The sequence below is a fragment of the Meleagris gallopavo genome, chromosome 11 (genome assembly GCF_000146605.3).
Source record: "Meleagris gallopavo isolate NT-WF06-2002-E0010 breed Aviagen turkey brand Nicholas breeding stock chromosome 11, Turkey_5.1, whole genome shotgun sequence".
Lineage (NCBI taxonomy): Eukaryota > Metazoa > Chordata > Aves > Galliformes > Phasianidae > Meleagris > Meleagris gallopavo.
The window spans coordinates 8,580,398-8,596,811 of record NC_015021.2 but is presented as its reverse complement, the minus strand read 5'-3'; the positions used below and the strand labels follow the sequence as shown (position 1 = coordinate 8,596,811).

General features: G+C 36.5%; 1 protein-coding gene across 1 annotated transcript; it reads left to right on the top strand.

The window, feature by feature from the left end:
• Nucleotides 1-489: 489 nt before the first annotated feature.
• Nucleotides 490-15,512, top strand: LOC100549172 (phosphatidylinositol 4,5-bisphosphate 3-kinase catalytic subunit beta isoform). Its single transcript, XM_010716458.3, has 10 exons — nt 490-606; nt 1,512-1,642; nt 2,234-2,287; nt 4,255-4,443; nt 7,117-7,238; nt 10,238-10,381; nt 11,278-11,377; nt 13,756-13,934; nt 14,569-14,678; nt 14,996-15,512. Exons 1-10 carry the CDS (start codon nt 537-539, stop codon nt 15,076-15,078), a joined length of 1,182 nt encoding a protein of 393 aa, XP_010714760.1. The 5' UTR covers nt 490-536; the 3' UTR covers nt 15,079-15,512.
• Nucleotides 15,513-16,414: the final 902 nt, after the last annotated feature.

Genomic DNA, 16,414 nt, shown 5'->3' with positions numbered 1-16,414 from the left:
TGTACCTCTGAACTATATATAACATGTTTGGTATTCAGAAATCTTTCATTGTCCTCACTTCAGTTTTCAATAGTACAAAATGAAAAATAAAGGTACTGAAAAAGTATATTTGTGAAGAATTACACGTCCTGGTACAAAAAACCCTTTTCCTGCTTCTCAGATACTGAAAAGACATGAACGTTTTGATTTTAAGCAGTTGGCAAATGACTACTTAACAAATTGTATTTTAAGATGTTAGTTTTGTTCTCATCTCTAGAACTCGAGATGAATTCTGATGGGGAAAAAATATGAGCATCTGGGCTGATGTTCAGAGAAATGGCTGCTGTTAGACTGCAGTGGCTCCTTAGAATTAAGTCCTATTGTCTCAAAGGACCCAGAACACGGATGAAAACTATGCTCGTGTTTAATTGCTTTTCTGAAAGAGAGCGACACTAAGATGAAGAAAAACAAACCCCACACTGAAACCCCTACCATCTTAGTTTCTACATAGAAATTCTTTCTGTTAACAGCACTACCCTGTAGCCTGGGTAAATACCATGGTATTTGATTACAAAGGACAGCTGAAGAACGGAGAATTCGTACTGCACAGCTGGTCATCATTTCCAGGTAAAGTTTAACTTTCTACACTTCTATTTGAAATATTTGACATTGAAGAGCAGTATCAAATAGAATATTGGCTACATGCATGTGCAATTTTCTTGTCATAATTTCTTTGCTACATGTACTTTTTTATGTGGAAAAATACATGAGGTCTTAATGTCTTTCATGAAAAGTACTGTTTATCTGACAGGAGGACAAATGAGAGCTTGCTTGAAAACAGTATTCTGAAAGTGTTTCGTTACAGAAAGAAGATCACTTGAAACTAGAGATGCATACTTAAATCTAGTGTTATCTGGTTGGGTTTTTTAATGCATTTTAGGTTTCATTTGGTTACTTGTGCTATGTTTTAAACTCAGCAGGTGAGCTATACTGTATGTGACAGTGTTGGAGTCTGCAAAACATGTGAGTTAGAATTTTGTTTTTGAGAATTCCTTCTCTGGAATTCAGATTGATTAGTAAAACAGTCTGAAACCTACATGTCACTCTTCAGTTTTATTGAAGAGTGAGAATTGCAGTATTAATCTCACTTTAGTGTTGAAGGGGAAAAAAAAAGGCCTAACACTTTTGACTCTTTTTCATGCTGTTTGATATGGAGGCAGTGTATGTGTGGGTTTACAGGCACTGGTGTTACTGGGACTGAAGCTACATTTAGGGATTTGGCTCAGGGTAGCAGTATCCAGGGTTCCTTTGATGTTACATTTCTTCTGGAAGGAGAAAATCTTTTCTTTTTCCTTTTGTGATAATCCACCATCTGTGAATATAGAATGTATGAAATGTTTATGCCAGAGAAGCATGCACTGGAGAGGTGGTGTGCAGACCACTGTCAGTTATTTGGACTGAAAGGCATTCACACAATAAGATTATTATTATCTTTTTTAATTTAATGTTAATTGTTCTTGCTAACATTTTAGATGAGCTTGAAGAAATGTTAAATCCAATGGGAACTGTCCAGACTAACCCTTACACTGAAAATGCAACAGCTTTGCACATTAGATTTCAAGAATATTCAAAACAGCCTATTAATTACCCTCCCTTTGATAAGGTAAGATGTGATAGAGTGGTCAAGAATGCTTAGATGCAAATAGTTTTTTCTTTGCTTTCTGCTGCTTTTGTCACTGAATTCCCTACTTTCTGGAGTTGTTTGAAGTTGCAGTACATAATAATGTCAGTGCTCTGCCTTCGGAGTCTTCAGATAATCTTTGAAGACATATGCATTTTAAAATACTCTGTGCATGGTCTCTTGAGGATCAGCAGCACAATCACATTCCAATACCAATGATCTTTTAAAAAGCTAAACTTCTGCACAGCACTGGAAACTTCACATTTTGCCTGCCTGTGACTACAAAGATCTATTACTAGTTTGTACAAACGTGTTAAATGTTTTTTGGAACGCTCATCTCCTCTATGAGTTAAATTTTTTTTTTTTCAAGACTCTGTACTGTATAAAAATAGGACTGGGAAAGTCAGTGCAGTAAACTCTGGTTGTTTGTTCTATAGAAGTGCACGTGATTCCTCGTACATACAATATGATGGTGTTGGTATTATTTAAAGACGGTAAAATTTACTCATCTATGATTATTTCAATGTCAGATTTGTATTTAAATCTGATCTATTTTAAAATGTCTTTTTGCAGATACTTGAAAAGGCAGCAGAGATTGCAAGAAGCAGTGACAATGCTGCAATGGCGGTAAGCGTCTGCTCAAGGCAGCACTTGAACATTGCTTTTGGGGGGTATTTTCTTTTAATCTTCTGCATCAGTCCAACAGAAAATAATTCAACTATTTGAATAACTATAATTCTATGGGCTTTATTTTCTTACGTAATCCACTTTGTTGAACTGCATTAAACACACTCTCGTTCATTCTTTTTCAATATATTTTGGACTTCTGAAAGAACACCTTGGTTATTTTTTATCAAATAACTCAACTGCTATGCAAACTCTTTATGGATTTGGAACATAGTTAAGGTTTCCATTAGAGCTGGAAAGAATTCCTAGGGTGCATAAAATGTTGGGAAACTGCTCAGTTGGATTAAGTATGACAATTTGCTTGATGGTCAGAGGCTTCCAAATAAGTGCTCTGATAAATGATCTTTAGTCCATTAAAAATGTTGCTTAAGTATGGGTATTACTTGCTCTTCTTCAGAATTCCCATAGTTCTAACTTGACAAACTTCAAAACAATCACCAAAATCTGAAGGTGTTTCTTTGTATCATTTTTTACTTTTGGGGAAAATGTCATTGTAAGCATGCAGAAGATTCTAATTTAAGAAGGTGAATGCACTGGGACTTAGCAGCAGTAAGAACTGCATTGTGTGTAAGAATACAGCAGTTAGTTGAAAAAATGTCGGTGAATGCATAATGTGATTGGGAAAAGTGAAAGCTCACTGCTGCTGTTGGTATGAACTACCTGGTGTATGAATAATTGGAAATCTCAAGTAATAATGCCAATCGATAGCATTGTGGTTTGATTTGAAAGATAAACATTTTCAGATACAAGGACCTCTTTATTGTGAAGAGTGGTTTTTTTTTGTTCATTTTGATACAGAAACATAATGTTTACATAGTTTTACTATTAAGCCTTTCAGTTCAACTAATTATTTTAAATCTATTCACATGCAAGGAATTTCTACTTGCAACAAAACACTTTAAACGCTTCAGCACCAAATTGACACTCATCCTTTCCAGGAGGAGCTGAACAAATTGTATGTATATCAGGTGTAGTTTTTGTTAGCTGGAAATCCTTTGCAGAATGATACTTTCATGGTAATGGTTTGTTTCTGTTATCAGTCCTAGTTGACTTTTACTACAATTTCTTCTCAGCTTTACTTTGATTTTTTTCATTTTTCATTGATGTAAAGACCATTTGGCCAACCTCTTAAAATTGTCCTGAAACTTCCATTGGCTTTTCTGGTAAAGATGGCTTTAGTATTAGAAAACTGAGATATTGCTTATCTAAATATTGTATTGGAACTAGTTTATTCCCATCAACTACTGCATCCTTACCCAGATGCATCAGTTACTCATCTCCCATTAATTTATGGAATTCTGTTGTTGCTGATATCATTGCTTTAGTTTCTGCCCTTTCAGTCTCAAGTATTGCTCAGGAAAGGAAGAGTTGACTTGCAGAGATGCTTTAATATGCAAACTGATGTACGGAATCAGTACTTACATCAGTGTTTCAGAGAGACAGAACAGCACATTCTCTGGAAGAAACAGGTCTGGAAGAGAAGACAAAAGTGTTTCTTTGCACACTTAGCTGATATAGTTACCTTTGGTTATTGTTGGAAAAGTGATTTTGGGCTTTTAATTAATATATATATATTTAGATACAGGTGTTATAGATATATAAAATTTACTCATTTGAAAAACAAAAAGAAAAATATCTGCATCCTAGCAAGTGTTTTCCATGCTGGAGTTGGAATACAGAAATATTGCCACCTAGCGTCCTTAATTCTGAAGTTATTTTTCAGGAACTTGTGTACACTGAATTTTGAATGACTGTACTGGGTGCAGTTCTTAGAATGAGTTTGACAATCTGAAGGAAAGGCTTGGTTGTCATTCCCTTCTATCTCATGTTCTCCTTGGTATAGCATTTCCAGTACTTGAGGTAAAATCCTACTGAATATATCAAAATGTACTTCTCTCATTTTCTAGGGTCGAGGTGGTAAAAAATTTTATGTTGTGCTAAAAGAAATAATGGAAAGAGATCCTTTATCTCAGCTCTGTGAAAATGAAATGGATCTCATCTGGACTTTGCGATACGACTGCCGTGAAAATTTTCCACAATCGTTGCCAAAGCTGCTGCTCTCCTTAAAATGGAACAAACTTGAAGATGTTGCTCAGGTAAGACAGAAGGCAGAGTTGGTGTGGAAAATGTCCGTGTCCCAGGGTAGGTAATTAAATCTCACTGAAGCAGACATTCTTTGTTTATCTTTTTAAGAGAGCGACAACACTCGCTCATGGTAGAAAATACCTCTTCTCATCATCTTGAGTTTGATCAAATAGCATATTTGTAGTGATAGCATGCCTGCTTCACAGGATGGCTTAATAGTAACATAACATGTCACTGTATATGTATGGGAAGCTTTTTGTCTGATGGTGTACACAGCAGGTTGGGAGAAACAAGAAAAATTTCATCTGGTGTGAACACTGACAGTACTCTAATGCAGAAAGCAGGGTGTTGTACAGTTAGATGTGTATGTCCTGCATAGTTTTTGTCAGGGAGGAATGCAAATTTATTTTGTCCGTGCCATGAACACTGCACTAACAAAGTACAGCACCCAGACAGTCATCACTCCCTTGTTCTTTTTCACATCCAGTCTCTTTCTTGTTCTTTATTAATTCCATTATGGTTTCTGGATTAATTGTTCACTTTTAAAAGTTGTCTGGAAATATGAGTTGTAGAAATGGAAGCATATAAATGCTTAGTTTAATGTTAATATTTAGTCATTAAAATATGTAAAAAAAAATGACATTCTGATCACATGCAGAGGGCTTTAGAATACAGCCTAAATATTGAAAAAGTTGTATGGATATTTTTGACAGCTCAAAAAATCCCTGAAATTTAAGTATATAAAAAAGAATGTATAAGGCATTTTATTTAAGCTCGTGGTTGAAAATACATAATAATCCTGGTTATTATTGTGTTATTTTGGAAAAGGAATGCAGTGTTTGTTTGCTTATGCATAGACGGTATTGTGGTTTATATTTGAAAGCTGTTGTTGGCAGCAAGAACGGTCTATCTGTAAAGTGAGATGTTATCCCTAAGCATGCTAAACGTTTCTGTAGTACTTAGACGTGTAAGTATTCCAACTGGCTTCACCTTAGCTGAGGTGCAGCAATCTCATGGAAATGTAAGAATTCCAAAACTAACAGGACTCATACTTGGCCTCTTATTGAAATCATACAGTACTGGCTGTGTGTTCCAGTTATGTTCTACTACAACAGAATGTGTGTCTTAGTAGCAGCAGTGCTTTGCAGTGAGAGTCCGACAGCCAGAGCAAAAAGTAACAGTTAAAAAAAAAAAAAAAAGCAAAAAATAGCTGTTGACAAGAAAAATGAACTGAATAGCTATGCTCTGATTTATTGTGGCTCAAATACAGTAAAATTGCTTAGTAATGGAATATTATATTTGATTTTAAACCATCTTTATTAATTCATGATGTTATGTGCAGTGGATGAAAGCAACTTTCTTGTATTATTTACCACATAGATTTCATCCAAACTGTCATTGTGTTGTAGCATTTTAGTAGAGGAGTTGCAGTGAACGAATTCCAAATGTGTTTATCCTTAATGTCACCAGGACCTCCTCACCCTGCAGTGCAGTGTGGTGGCAGAACTTGTTGGTAGGATTCACAGGCAGTATTTATTCTCAGAATAGAAATCAGTCATTGTTAAAAAATAAAATAATATCCAACCACTGTCACTCAAGTGGCACAATTTTAAGTGAGAGCAACCTCTCTGTTGTCTCACCCTGAGAGCATTTCATGCTGCAGGTTCCTTCTGTCCAAATGCAACAAGCATTTCTGATATCCTTTGAGCTGCCCTTCTGTGGCATTTATTTGCAGTGCCTTGGATGTGGAGCTAGATGGGCTGCACTTCTTTTAATAAAAGTTCCAAGGAAGAATGTAGACAGAGAAGTATGTCAAACGGGGAATTTTCTAGGCTGTTTCATAGGTCAGTTAGATCTTGCTTCCTCTAGGTCATAATCAGTTAAAATTTTGTCAAATGATTTCAGCAATGAGTACTGCTGGCAGTCAAAATGAGGAGATCTGTATCTTCAATAAAATTCACAGCGAATGTACACATTGTAGATGACGAATTTCAAAATTCATTCCCGGATATGAAGCATGTAATGCCACTTTGACTTGCCTTTCCAACTTGTAACTCAGATTCTCCATTAATTTTGAACATTCATTATTAACAAAACGTTTATGTATTTGTGTTGTTTCTGCACTGATTTAAAGTAGGTTGTCTAAAAATTCTGAAACATTTGTTTTGAAATTTCTTTTGTGTCGGGCAGGCGTAACTGCTGTTTGCATTTTCAACATCTGTTTTATGGTATTAAGTATCTGCTCAGTGTTAGTATTTAGTTTAGAAACTCAGTACAAGTGTTCATGGTAAATAAGTGTTGATGGTTGCAGTGTTTCTTGATGTAAAGACTTGTGGTGCTGACCCTTCTGAGCTAAGGACTGAACAGATTTGGAGCGTATGTTTTTGTGGAAAGATAATGTTTATATTTAAAAACATCTTTATTTTTAATACATATGCTTGATACTGCATTTACACGTCTAAGCCTGTTTAGTTTATTCAGTAGTGTACTGCTTCAGTCATATTTCTATGTACACATTATTAAAAACATATCCTTCATGGATATCTTCATGGAAATGCAATAAAAATGGTTCATTTCATGAGACCTTTAGATGCTTTAACAAATGCTTTAATGGACTGTTATATCAAATTGTTTTCTTAAATAATTTCTTTAACTGTAACCTCACAGTCTTCTTTTTAAAACAGCTTCAAGCTCTCCTTCAGATATGGCCCAAGCTACTGCCTAGAGAAGCTTTAGAATTGTTGGATTTCAATTACCCAGACCAGTATGTGAGAGAATATGCAGTGGGTTGTTTAAAGCAAATGAGGTGAGTTTGTAGTGTTATTTCTTCAGCATGCAAGAATTTCTCGAGATGTGTGCGCAGAGGAATACTGCATTTTGGTTGTCTCTAGGAAAAAAAGCTTCAAGAGGAAAGATTTAAGTGGACAGCCTGCTGTAAATAATGACCAAATAAAGCAATCTTTCTCGATAAGCAAATTGGCAGCCAAATGAAATCTCCTTATTCTGCTGTCTTGTATTCAAAGATCATTATTTTCCATGCTGCTAAAGAAAACTGGTGTACTTTTGTTCCAGAAAGTTGTGTGTTCATTCCTTTCTTGGACGAAGGGTGAACAAAGTATTGTGAGAACTTCTTAATGATGAAAAGATGAAGTATCACAGTAGTCAAATAATGCAAAAATGTCCATCATGCTACTTCATGCTTTTTTTCAAGTATTTGCTTTATCACTTAATGGAAATGTTTTACTTTATGTAATGGGCTACAAAAGAGAATTCCTGCTTTGATTGATTTTCCCAGTAGCCTCTGCTATCTAAGTTCTTCCCTTATCACATACATTTTACTCTTCAGTGTAACCTAGGGCAAGATTTATTTCACATTATCATTTGCAGGACTACTGTATTTCCTGTCCTTGAATTCTAATGTCTCTGTGGTGAATAGTTTAATGATTCATTTTTTAATGGTCAAGGCTATGTATTTGAAAAAAATATTTTGACTTCTTTCAAATGTAAACAAGCAGTTTAGCTGCTATCCAAATAATACTGAATTGTTACATCTGGAATTATTTCTAGAATTCTTAGTTCTGGCTCTGAAACAAAATTGTGTCCAGTTGGGTATCAATTTCCAACTTTAAAAAGCCTGCCGAAGACAGCTGGTAGAAGCTGTGAATCCTAATAGCTGAAATAAGAAAAGTAGGGAAAAATAAATATAACACAGCACGATTGAATGTTTTGACCAAGTTACTGAATGGGTCAGCACTGGGTACGATCTTGTTTAACATCATCAACTTGGATGGAAGGATTGAGTGCACCCTCAGCAAGTTTCCTGGTGATATGAAGCTGAAAGGAGTGGCTGACACAGAAGAAGGCAGTGGTGCCATTCAATGAGACTGTGACAGGCTGAAGAGTTGGGAGGAGGGGAACCTTATGAGAGTCAGCAACAAGAAAGCGCAAAGTCCTTCACCTGGGAAGGAATAACCACATACATCAGTACGGGTTAGGGGCTGACCTGCTGAAAAGGAGTTCTGCAGAGGAGGATCTGGGTGTCCTGGCGGACAGCAGGTTTGCCGTGAGCCAGCGGTGTGTCCTTGTGGCCAAGAAGGCCATTGGCAACCTGGGGTGTATTACAGAGAGCGTGGCCAGCAGGGTGAGGGAGGTGATCTTCCCCCTGTACTCTGCCCTGGTGAGGCCACATCTGTAGCACTGTGTCCAGTTCTGGGCAATCTAGTTCAAGAAAGACAGAGACCTAGAGAATTCAGCAGAGGGCTGCACGGTTGTTTAGGACCTGGAGCATCTCCTGTATGAGGAAAGGCTGAGAAATTTTGAGCTGTTCTGGCTGGAGAAGACTGATGGGAATTTACAATGCTTGTAAATGGGCAGGAATCAAGTGGATGGGGCCACGCTCTTTTCATTGGTGCCCAATGGCAGGATGAGGGGCAGTGGGCTTGAGCTGGAGCACAGAAAAGTCCACCTGAACACAAGAAAGAGCTTTACTTTGAGGATGGCAGAACACTGAAATGGGCTCCACTGAGAGGTGAGTATCTCCAGAGAAGGAGACTCCAAACCCCAACTGGATGCTTTCCTGTGTAACTCAACCAAGGGAACCTGCTTTAGCAGGGAGTTGCACTGGGTGATCTGCAGAGGTCCTTCTGAGTCTGTGAAGGTTTTCAGACTAAGAGAACAGAAGAATATTTGCATTTCTGAAGTCCTCAGGTGATGCACAGAAGAATTACTGCTCTTTCCCTTTTGTCCTAGGCAGAGAATTCTACAGGCCATTTATAGGAAGAGGGAGGATATTTGAATATAAAAAGCCTGGGAAAGTTCAGGTTCTGTTCTGGATTAACATAACTGTCAAGTGTTTGAGGGTTTTTTTGTGATGGGAAGGATAGGTACAAGATTTTAAAGAAAATTATTGGAATTATTTTTATTATGTCACAATATTAAGTACTTAAAGTATTTAAAACTACTATATTAGTTAATTAACATACGGACTTTTAAAAGAAGTGTTTCTATGGACTATTGCTAAGTGCTTAAATTTGCCTTCCTGAAGTACTCTGGGCAAGATGATGTTTTTTTTAATTTCTTTTTCTTTTCTTTTCTTTTTTTTTAAGACAATGTGGAAAATCACATGTTGGTATAGTTTTTAAGAGCAAAATCAACAAAAATAAAAGCATTTTGGCTAAACTGATTGTTTTATAATACATATTTTAGTAAATCAGCACTTTCTAGCTTACAGGTAGTAACTTCTTAAGACAGGTTAGTTAAATTACATTCAGTGGAGTGAATATTGCTTTCCTTCTCTGTTTAAGCTGGGTAACTTTGAAACAGGTTTGCACATATTCTTAGGTATGCCTCAGGGGCCCTTTTTTCCCCATGCCTGTTGCAGGTAGATAACTGATAGGTTACAGTGCTTCCAAAGGTACAGTTTCTTAGTCAGAAGTTGAAGGTAAAGAAGAGTGAATGTTCAGTCTGAAAAACTTCTGAACCAATTAATCTCCTGGCTGGTTAACCTGGCACTCAGGCTGAGGTGTTGATCATGTAATGGATCATGATAAAATACCTGGTTTTACTTACAGGTTTGATAGCTTTAAGAATCTTTTAGAATCATAACATACTGATTAAGTGATCGAATCTGTCTGTTGCAGTAAGTTGTGTGTGTATTCATATTCTTCTCTAAATGATTGGGATGAACTCACTGAAACTATTGAAACTAAATCTGTCCTAATTGGGTTTATCACATGCATCTGAATTTCTGGAATGTCATTAATCTGGTTATTCTGTTATTAATTGGTTTTATGTACCTCATTCTAGTGATGAAGAGCTTTCTCAGTATCTTCTTCAACTTGTGCAAGTCCTGAAATACGAACCTTTTCTTGATTGTGCTCTCTCCAGATTTTTACTAGAGAGAGCACTTGCTAATAGAAGAATAGGACAGATGTTGTTCTGGCATCTAAGGTAGGAATGTTTCCCTTATGTTTTTCTGAAACTGTTGATCTAGATGAGACTTCTGGTATGTAGATCAAGATTTTATTATTTATTTATTTATTTTTGCACCCTTGCCGTTTATAGATCAAAGCCAGCCTATAATTAAAATTTTATTACTATGCTTTGTAATCTACTGTTTGAAGAAAATTCCTCTCTAGGTAACCGTTAAGTTAGGTTTGTGTATGATTTCAGTGCTTGTTTTGACTGTGCATGTAGTAAAACTACAATATTTATATCTCAACTGTGAGGAAAAAAAAATCAGAAAATAACAGAAGAGCAGTTCTGTGTGCTGTTGCTGTATGTGATGATCAGTTCCATGAGTTGCAGGTACCTTGCAGAATTGACTTACATGTTGATTCTGTTTTCAGAACCCAACTTATTATTCTCATATTTCTAAGTAAAAAGAGCTAGCTCTACTTGAAAATGTTTTGGAGGATAATTGGCACTGCAGTAAAGTTCAATGGTTTCTTTCAAAGTGTTTTTCCTCAGAGCAATTTGGTTTTTCCTTACGAGGATTTGAAAACACACACTTGAACATTAGCCCTAACTCTCAATATCATCTATTAGCACTGCTTTCTTTAATATAAGCAGATCCTGAAAACAAATATCCAATTGCTACCTCTTAACAGTTTTGCATCTACAACAGTCCAAGACCTAAAAACAAGTGATATGTTGAAACTGGCTATTCCTTATGAGTGTTCAGCATGTGTGTATCGTTTTTTCTTAGAAAATTTTTATCTAAATGACCATGAGTGTTTTGTTTTTATTCTTTTTCTCAGTTTCAACAGCTTTAAATGTTAATCTGTAAAATTGTGCGGTCTGTTTTGATAAATGAGAAGCCTTTCTGCTGTGATGTTCCCTTGTAGGTCAGAGGTTCACATACCTGCTGTTTCTGTACAGTTTGGTTTGATACTTGAAGCTTACTGCCGAGGAAGTGTTGCTCACATGAAAGTGCTTGCTAAACAGGTATACAGTCCCCTTCTCCTTTAAACTTGACATGCTAGCTTGTAACTCAAATTCTTTTCCATTTTCCTCTGCGGCACGTAGGTTACCTTGACAAATCCATCTGTTTAGGAAGGAGGAAGGGAAGATGAAGAGAAAAAAGCATGAGTGAGAGAGAGAAATGCATTTGGATGGGTGTAATGAAGGAGCTGCTCTCCCTGGTACAGAAAGCAGCTAGTGTCTGTACCAGTGCTTTAGATCTTCAGGCTACTTTGTAGTGTTCTGAGAAGTGCAAGATAGTTTCAGCAGTGTGCATGTGTTCTAGATTGAGCAGTAGGCTGCCTAGATTATTAGCAGAAGAGTTTATGTACACTTAAAACTTGTGACATTTTTTTCTCCATGTCAGAGCAGCTTGCCCAGTAGAAACTATTATGTTTCTATCTAAACTTTATATAGATGAGTCCAGGACAACCTCCTACAGCTTTTGCTTTTGTTAAAAAGCGATGCAAAAAACACTGAAGTTGTAAAATATAAATTGTAGTTCTCCCTGGAAAGAAAGATGTTGAAACGAGCTAAATCATTTAGTGTTAATATGGATTTGTTATGTTTTTTCTTTAATGACGACAACAGCAAAAAGATATTTGCTTTTAAATACACTCGGTAAGTATATTGGCAGGCTATTAAGGAGACTCACACATCGTGATATGAAGGCTCTAATGCAGTTTTAGCAAGTAAATTTGGATTGTTTCTGTGAGATCTCTGAAAATTATGGCTCTCCTGGAATTATTCTGTTTGCTGTATCGGGGAAAATAAGGACAGAAAAAGCAACTCAATAAATGTTTGGTGATTGTTTTGATATTGCCAATATTGAAAACGTACTGAAAGTGACAAACCAAACAGGAATGCACTGTTGTGCACTTTATTACTGGCATTCACAGAACACAGAGAAGACTCATGTCTTACATGAGTGCTTGTTAGTATTGTCAAAATCATAAAAAGGTTAGGTGATGAAATGCTTGCAGCAATAGACCCAAGGTCAGTAGAGTTTTTGTGCATTTCACAGGAAACAAATGTCAGTACAATCAAAGAAGGGGCAAAAAAATTCCCAACTGTGCAAACACGGAAGAAATTCAAAGTAGAAATACTTCAAAAAGTTCCTGTTTGTACAGCACAGGTTCCATTTTGTTCCCTTGTCACTGATGTTTGTACAGCTCCAAGAATAGTGGAAAGGCAGAGTGCTTTTGGTTTTGACAGATGGCTGACCTGGCAGGTCTCCATTGCCTCAGTTTTATAATCAAACTGCATGCAATTTCCACAGCATCCTGCCTGACAGGGTTCAGTCTGTCTGTAAAAGTGCTAAGTCTTGACTCAGCACCTTATGAATTGAACTGAAGCTTCCTTGTATAGAAATCAGCTTTTACAGTTTGATACTGTTTGCTAGAGAATAGACAGATTGCTGAGCATGGTAACTACAGCTACTGTAAGTGCAGTTGATGGATATACTATTTTATATTCAGCTAACTGCTTAGCTGTAGGTGCAGCGTGGAAGTTATAATCTTTGTATGTGCAGTCTGGGTTTGTTACCAAAAGGCTTTTCTCTGTTAACGTTATGTACATTTACATTGTTGGCAGTTTTCTTACAAATTGTACCTGTAGAAAACTTTTTTAAACAGAGGGAAGGGGGAAAAATAGAGGGCTTAACCCTTCCTTTTTATAGATTGTAAAAATAAAAATAGATTGTTTAGGTGATACCTTAGAATTTAAAGCATCCTAATTAATTAGAGCATTTAACTTAAGCCCAAGTTTTGCAGGGTTTTAATGAGCAAACTTTTGCAGGGCAGGCTTAAGTGTTTTAAGCATGTGTAGTTGTGTGTGTGAAATTGTCTGCAGTCAGTCATCTGGGCATTTGGAATTGTATGCCTCGAACTGCAGTGTACAGTGAAGTGTCTGCATCCATCAGTTCGAGTCATGTTTGTAGAATTACGAAGCACTCAGTTTCTGTCGACTTCAACATGGACTGAAGCATCTGTGCTGTGCTTTGTTGTACTGGCGATGAAAATTCAATTTTGTAGGACTTTCTGTAAATGTATCTACCATACATGAAAATGTCCTACTAATTTTGCTGGAAATGTTAAGTCCTGCTTTAAAAAGTGACTTGAAATTTGAGATTTCATCCCATCAGTGTATTTGTAATTTATAAAAATGGTGCTTCTAGAACATGAGTAATTTAGAAAAAGCTATTCTCTAGTTTTTATTTTACTGATTATAATTTCCATGGTAAAAGATGTTGTAAAATTATTTAATACTCAGCTAACTTTTTCTTTTTCTGTTAAATGAGATTTTACATATTGTAGGGTGTGCAAAGTCAAAGCAATAACTTGAAGATAAACTATTTCTTTCAGGTAGAAGCTCTTAATAAAATGAAGACTTTAAACAGCCTAATTAAGCTGAATGCCATGAAACAAAGCAAAGCAAAAGGAAAAGATGCAATGCACACATGTTTGAAACAAAATGCTTACAGAGAAGCACTCTCTGACCTCCAGTCTCCTCTGAATCCTTCTGTTATACTTTCAGAACTGCAGTAAGTAAAGAATGAGTGAATAGTGTTTCACTGTAGATTTTGATTGGAAATGCCACAGTAGAAACGCCTGTTGCTTGAACTTCCTTTGTGCTGTTAGCAGATACGCTGTCACAGGGAACTCTTTCTATAGTGAGAGAAGGTCTGTTGGCAATCTTCCTGCGGTCAAATAGCAGTTAAGCTTGAAGATGTTTTGTGGTCCACCATGTAACTTAATACTCTTAGTCAATGTATTATATAGCTGAACGTATTAAAATATAAGCCTAAATGTGAATTAGACGATGTTCCTGACTTCTGCTTATGACAGCACAAAAGTGTGATCAAAATACTTGACAGCACTTAAATGGGAAGTCTAGAAATGAGTAGGAAGATACAGAGAAGACTGTACATTTTCTGTGTAAATGTTAGTCTTAATTTAGATGTGTGTATGCTATTCATGGTGTCTAGTGTAGTCAGTGTGTAACAGATACATCCATAGTTGCTACACACTCACAGCATAGTAGTAGAGAGAAAGCTGAGGTAGCATTTAAGCACTTCCTAACTGTAAGTCTACATTTTTACCGTTTCAAACAGTGTTCAGTTCTGTTCAGCTGAATTATTTTTAGTGGACTATAACATTTGTCATATTTTCTTCCAGTGTTGAGAAGTGTAAGTACATGGATTCTAAAATGAAGCCTTTATGGATAGTATACAACAATAAGATGTTTGGAGGAGATCTTGTAGGCATCATCTTTAAAAACGGCGATGGTAAGCAGTGCTGAGCACTTGGAATTTTTCTTTCTTCATTATTCTCACACTTGCACTGAAGCTGTGTTGCTCTGTATTTACCAGAATTTAGCAAGGTTTATTGTGGCATCAATAAACAAATTAAGCATCTTCTTCTGACTAGTTTTCCAATTATAGATTTTGCCAATCACGATGATATAATCCTGATCAACCTCTCTTTAACATCTAGTATTGATGAGGATTTTGAGATAGCTTTTTCTGAAAGTCTTATGAACATTAGGAAGTTTGTCTCCAACACACTGAGAAACTGAGGCAGCAGTTCCAACCTTCCATTACAGATCTCCGACAGGATATGTTGACACTCCAGATTTTACGTTTGATGGATGTGCTTTGGAAAGAAGCTGGCCTGGATCTCCGGTAAGGAACTCTTGTGGGCTGGTTTATATGGATGGGGAGTCCACTCTTACCAGTAAAGCTTTCCTGTCTATTGGCTTTCCCTACCATATTCTAAATGTCTATGTTAGTTCCAAAGGTTTCAGTTGTCATAGCCAAGGTGAACAGGCTATATATAGGAGACACTCAGCTTACCTACAGAGATGGCTTCTCTGCAGTTTATTCCCAAGATGGCTCACATTACAAAGTAATTTCTCCATGAAAAGAAATGCAAGAAGTGAAGTGAAACACAGCATTTTTACTTACTATCAAGCAGGATATTTGACCTGGTACAATGCATCTCTCATGGTGTATCTAAGTTGCCATGCTGATTGTAAATCACACTGTTCTCTGTTTTCATGCTGACAAAAAGCACTGCATGAGGTGAGAAAACAGTTCTTCAATAAAGGGTCCAGCAACCAGGTTCTGTGTCTTTTTATTGCTTGGTTGGTTGCTTTTAATGTTTGTTCTGTTTGTCTCTGTTTTCTCATGTAACAAACACGTCTATTAACTGTCATTGATTTGGGAGCATAAGTAAAAATGGGAATTCACTTAGTGATTTGTGGGAATTAGAACTCCTAGGTTCTAGGAGTGAAGGAAACTAAAAAGCTAAAACTTCTATTTCTGCTTACAAGCATTTTGGATACCTTTAATGTGCATTCTGGAATTTCACTTTGTGTTTTATCAAGAAAACAATTTATTTAGGTGTCAAAAAAATTCAGAATAGAATTATCTTTTTATCTTGAAGTCTCCTGCAATGTTCTTACCTTCATATAATTGGTAGGATAAGCACGACTTCTTTATCAGAATACTAGAGGATTCCAAAGAGGAAAAATACTTAAATATTATTTGAAAGACTTCATTTGGATTCTTTATGCTCAGCTTTTCAAATTTTGTGGCTCAAACATAAGTGTGAGTTTTGTAAGGTGTATAACATCTGCCCTTACAAATAAGTAAAATTAGAAACTTCTTAACAGTCAGGAAAATATGCTACTTATGGAAAGATTCCTTGGAGTGAAGTATGGGATAAAAGGGGAAAGTGAATAATAAATTGTTTCTGGAAGTCTGTGTTTGCTATAAGATTGCTGAGTGTGAGTTAAATTGAACAGTGAAACTTTAGATAATCAATGTCATAAATATACTGTGAGGAGACAGCATTTAGGGGCAAGGACAACCTCTGGCAGCTGTGGAATCCCGTACGAGGCAGACTTCACTTGCTGCTTTCCCAGAAGCTTCGTTTGGGGTTCCAGGCAGGGCCACACATCGTGCAAAGCACACAAGAATCATCATCAGGAGTCATTCCTGACTAATGCTTTTTTTTTTCT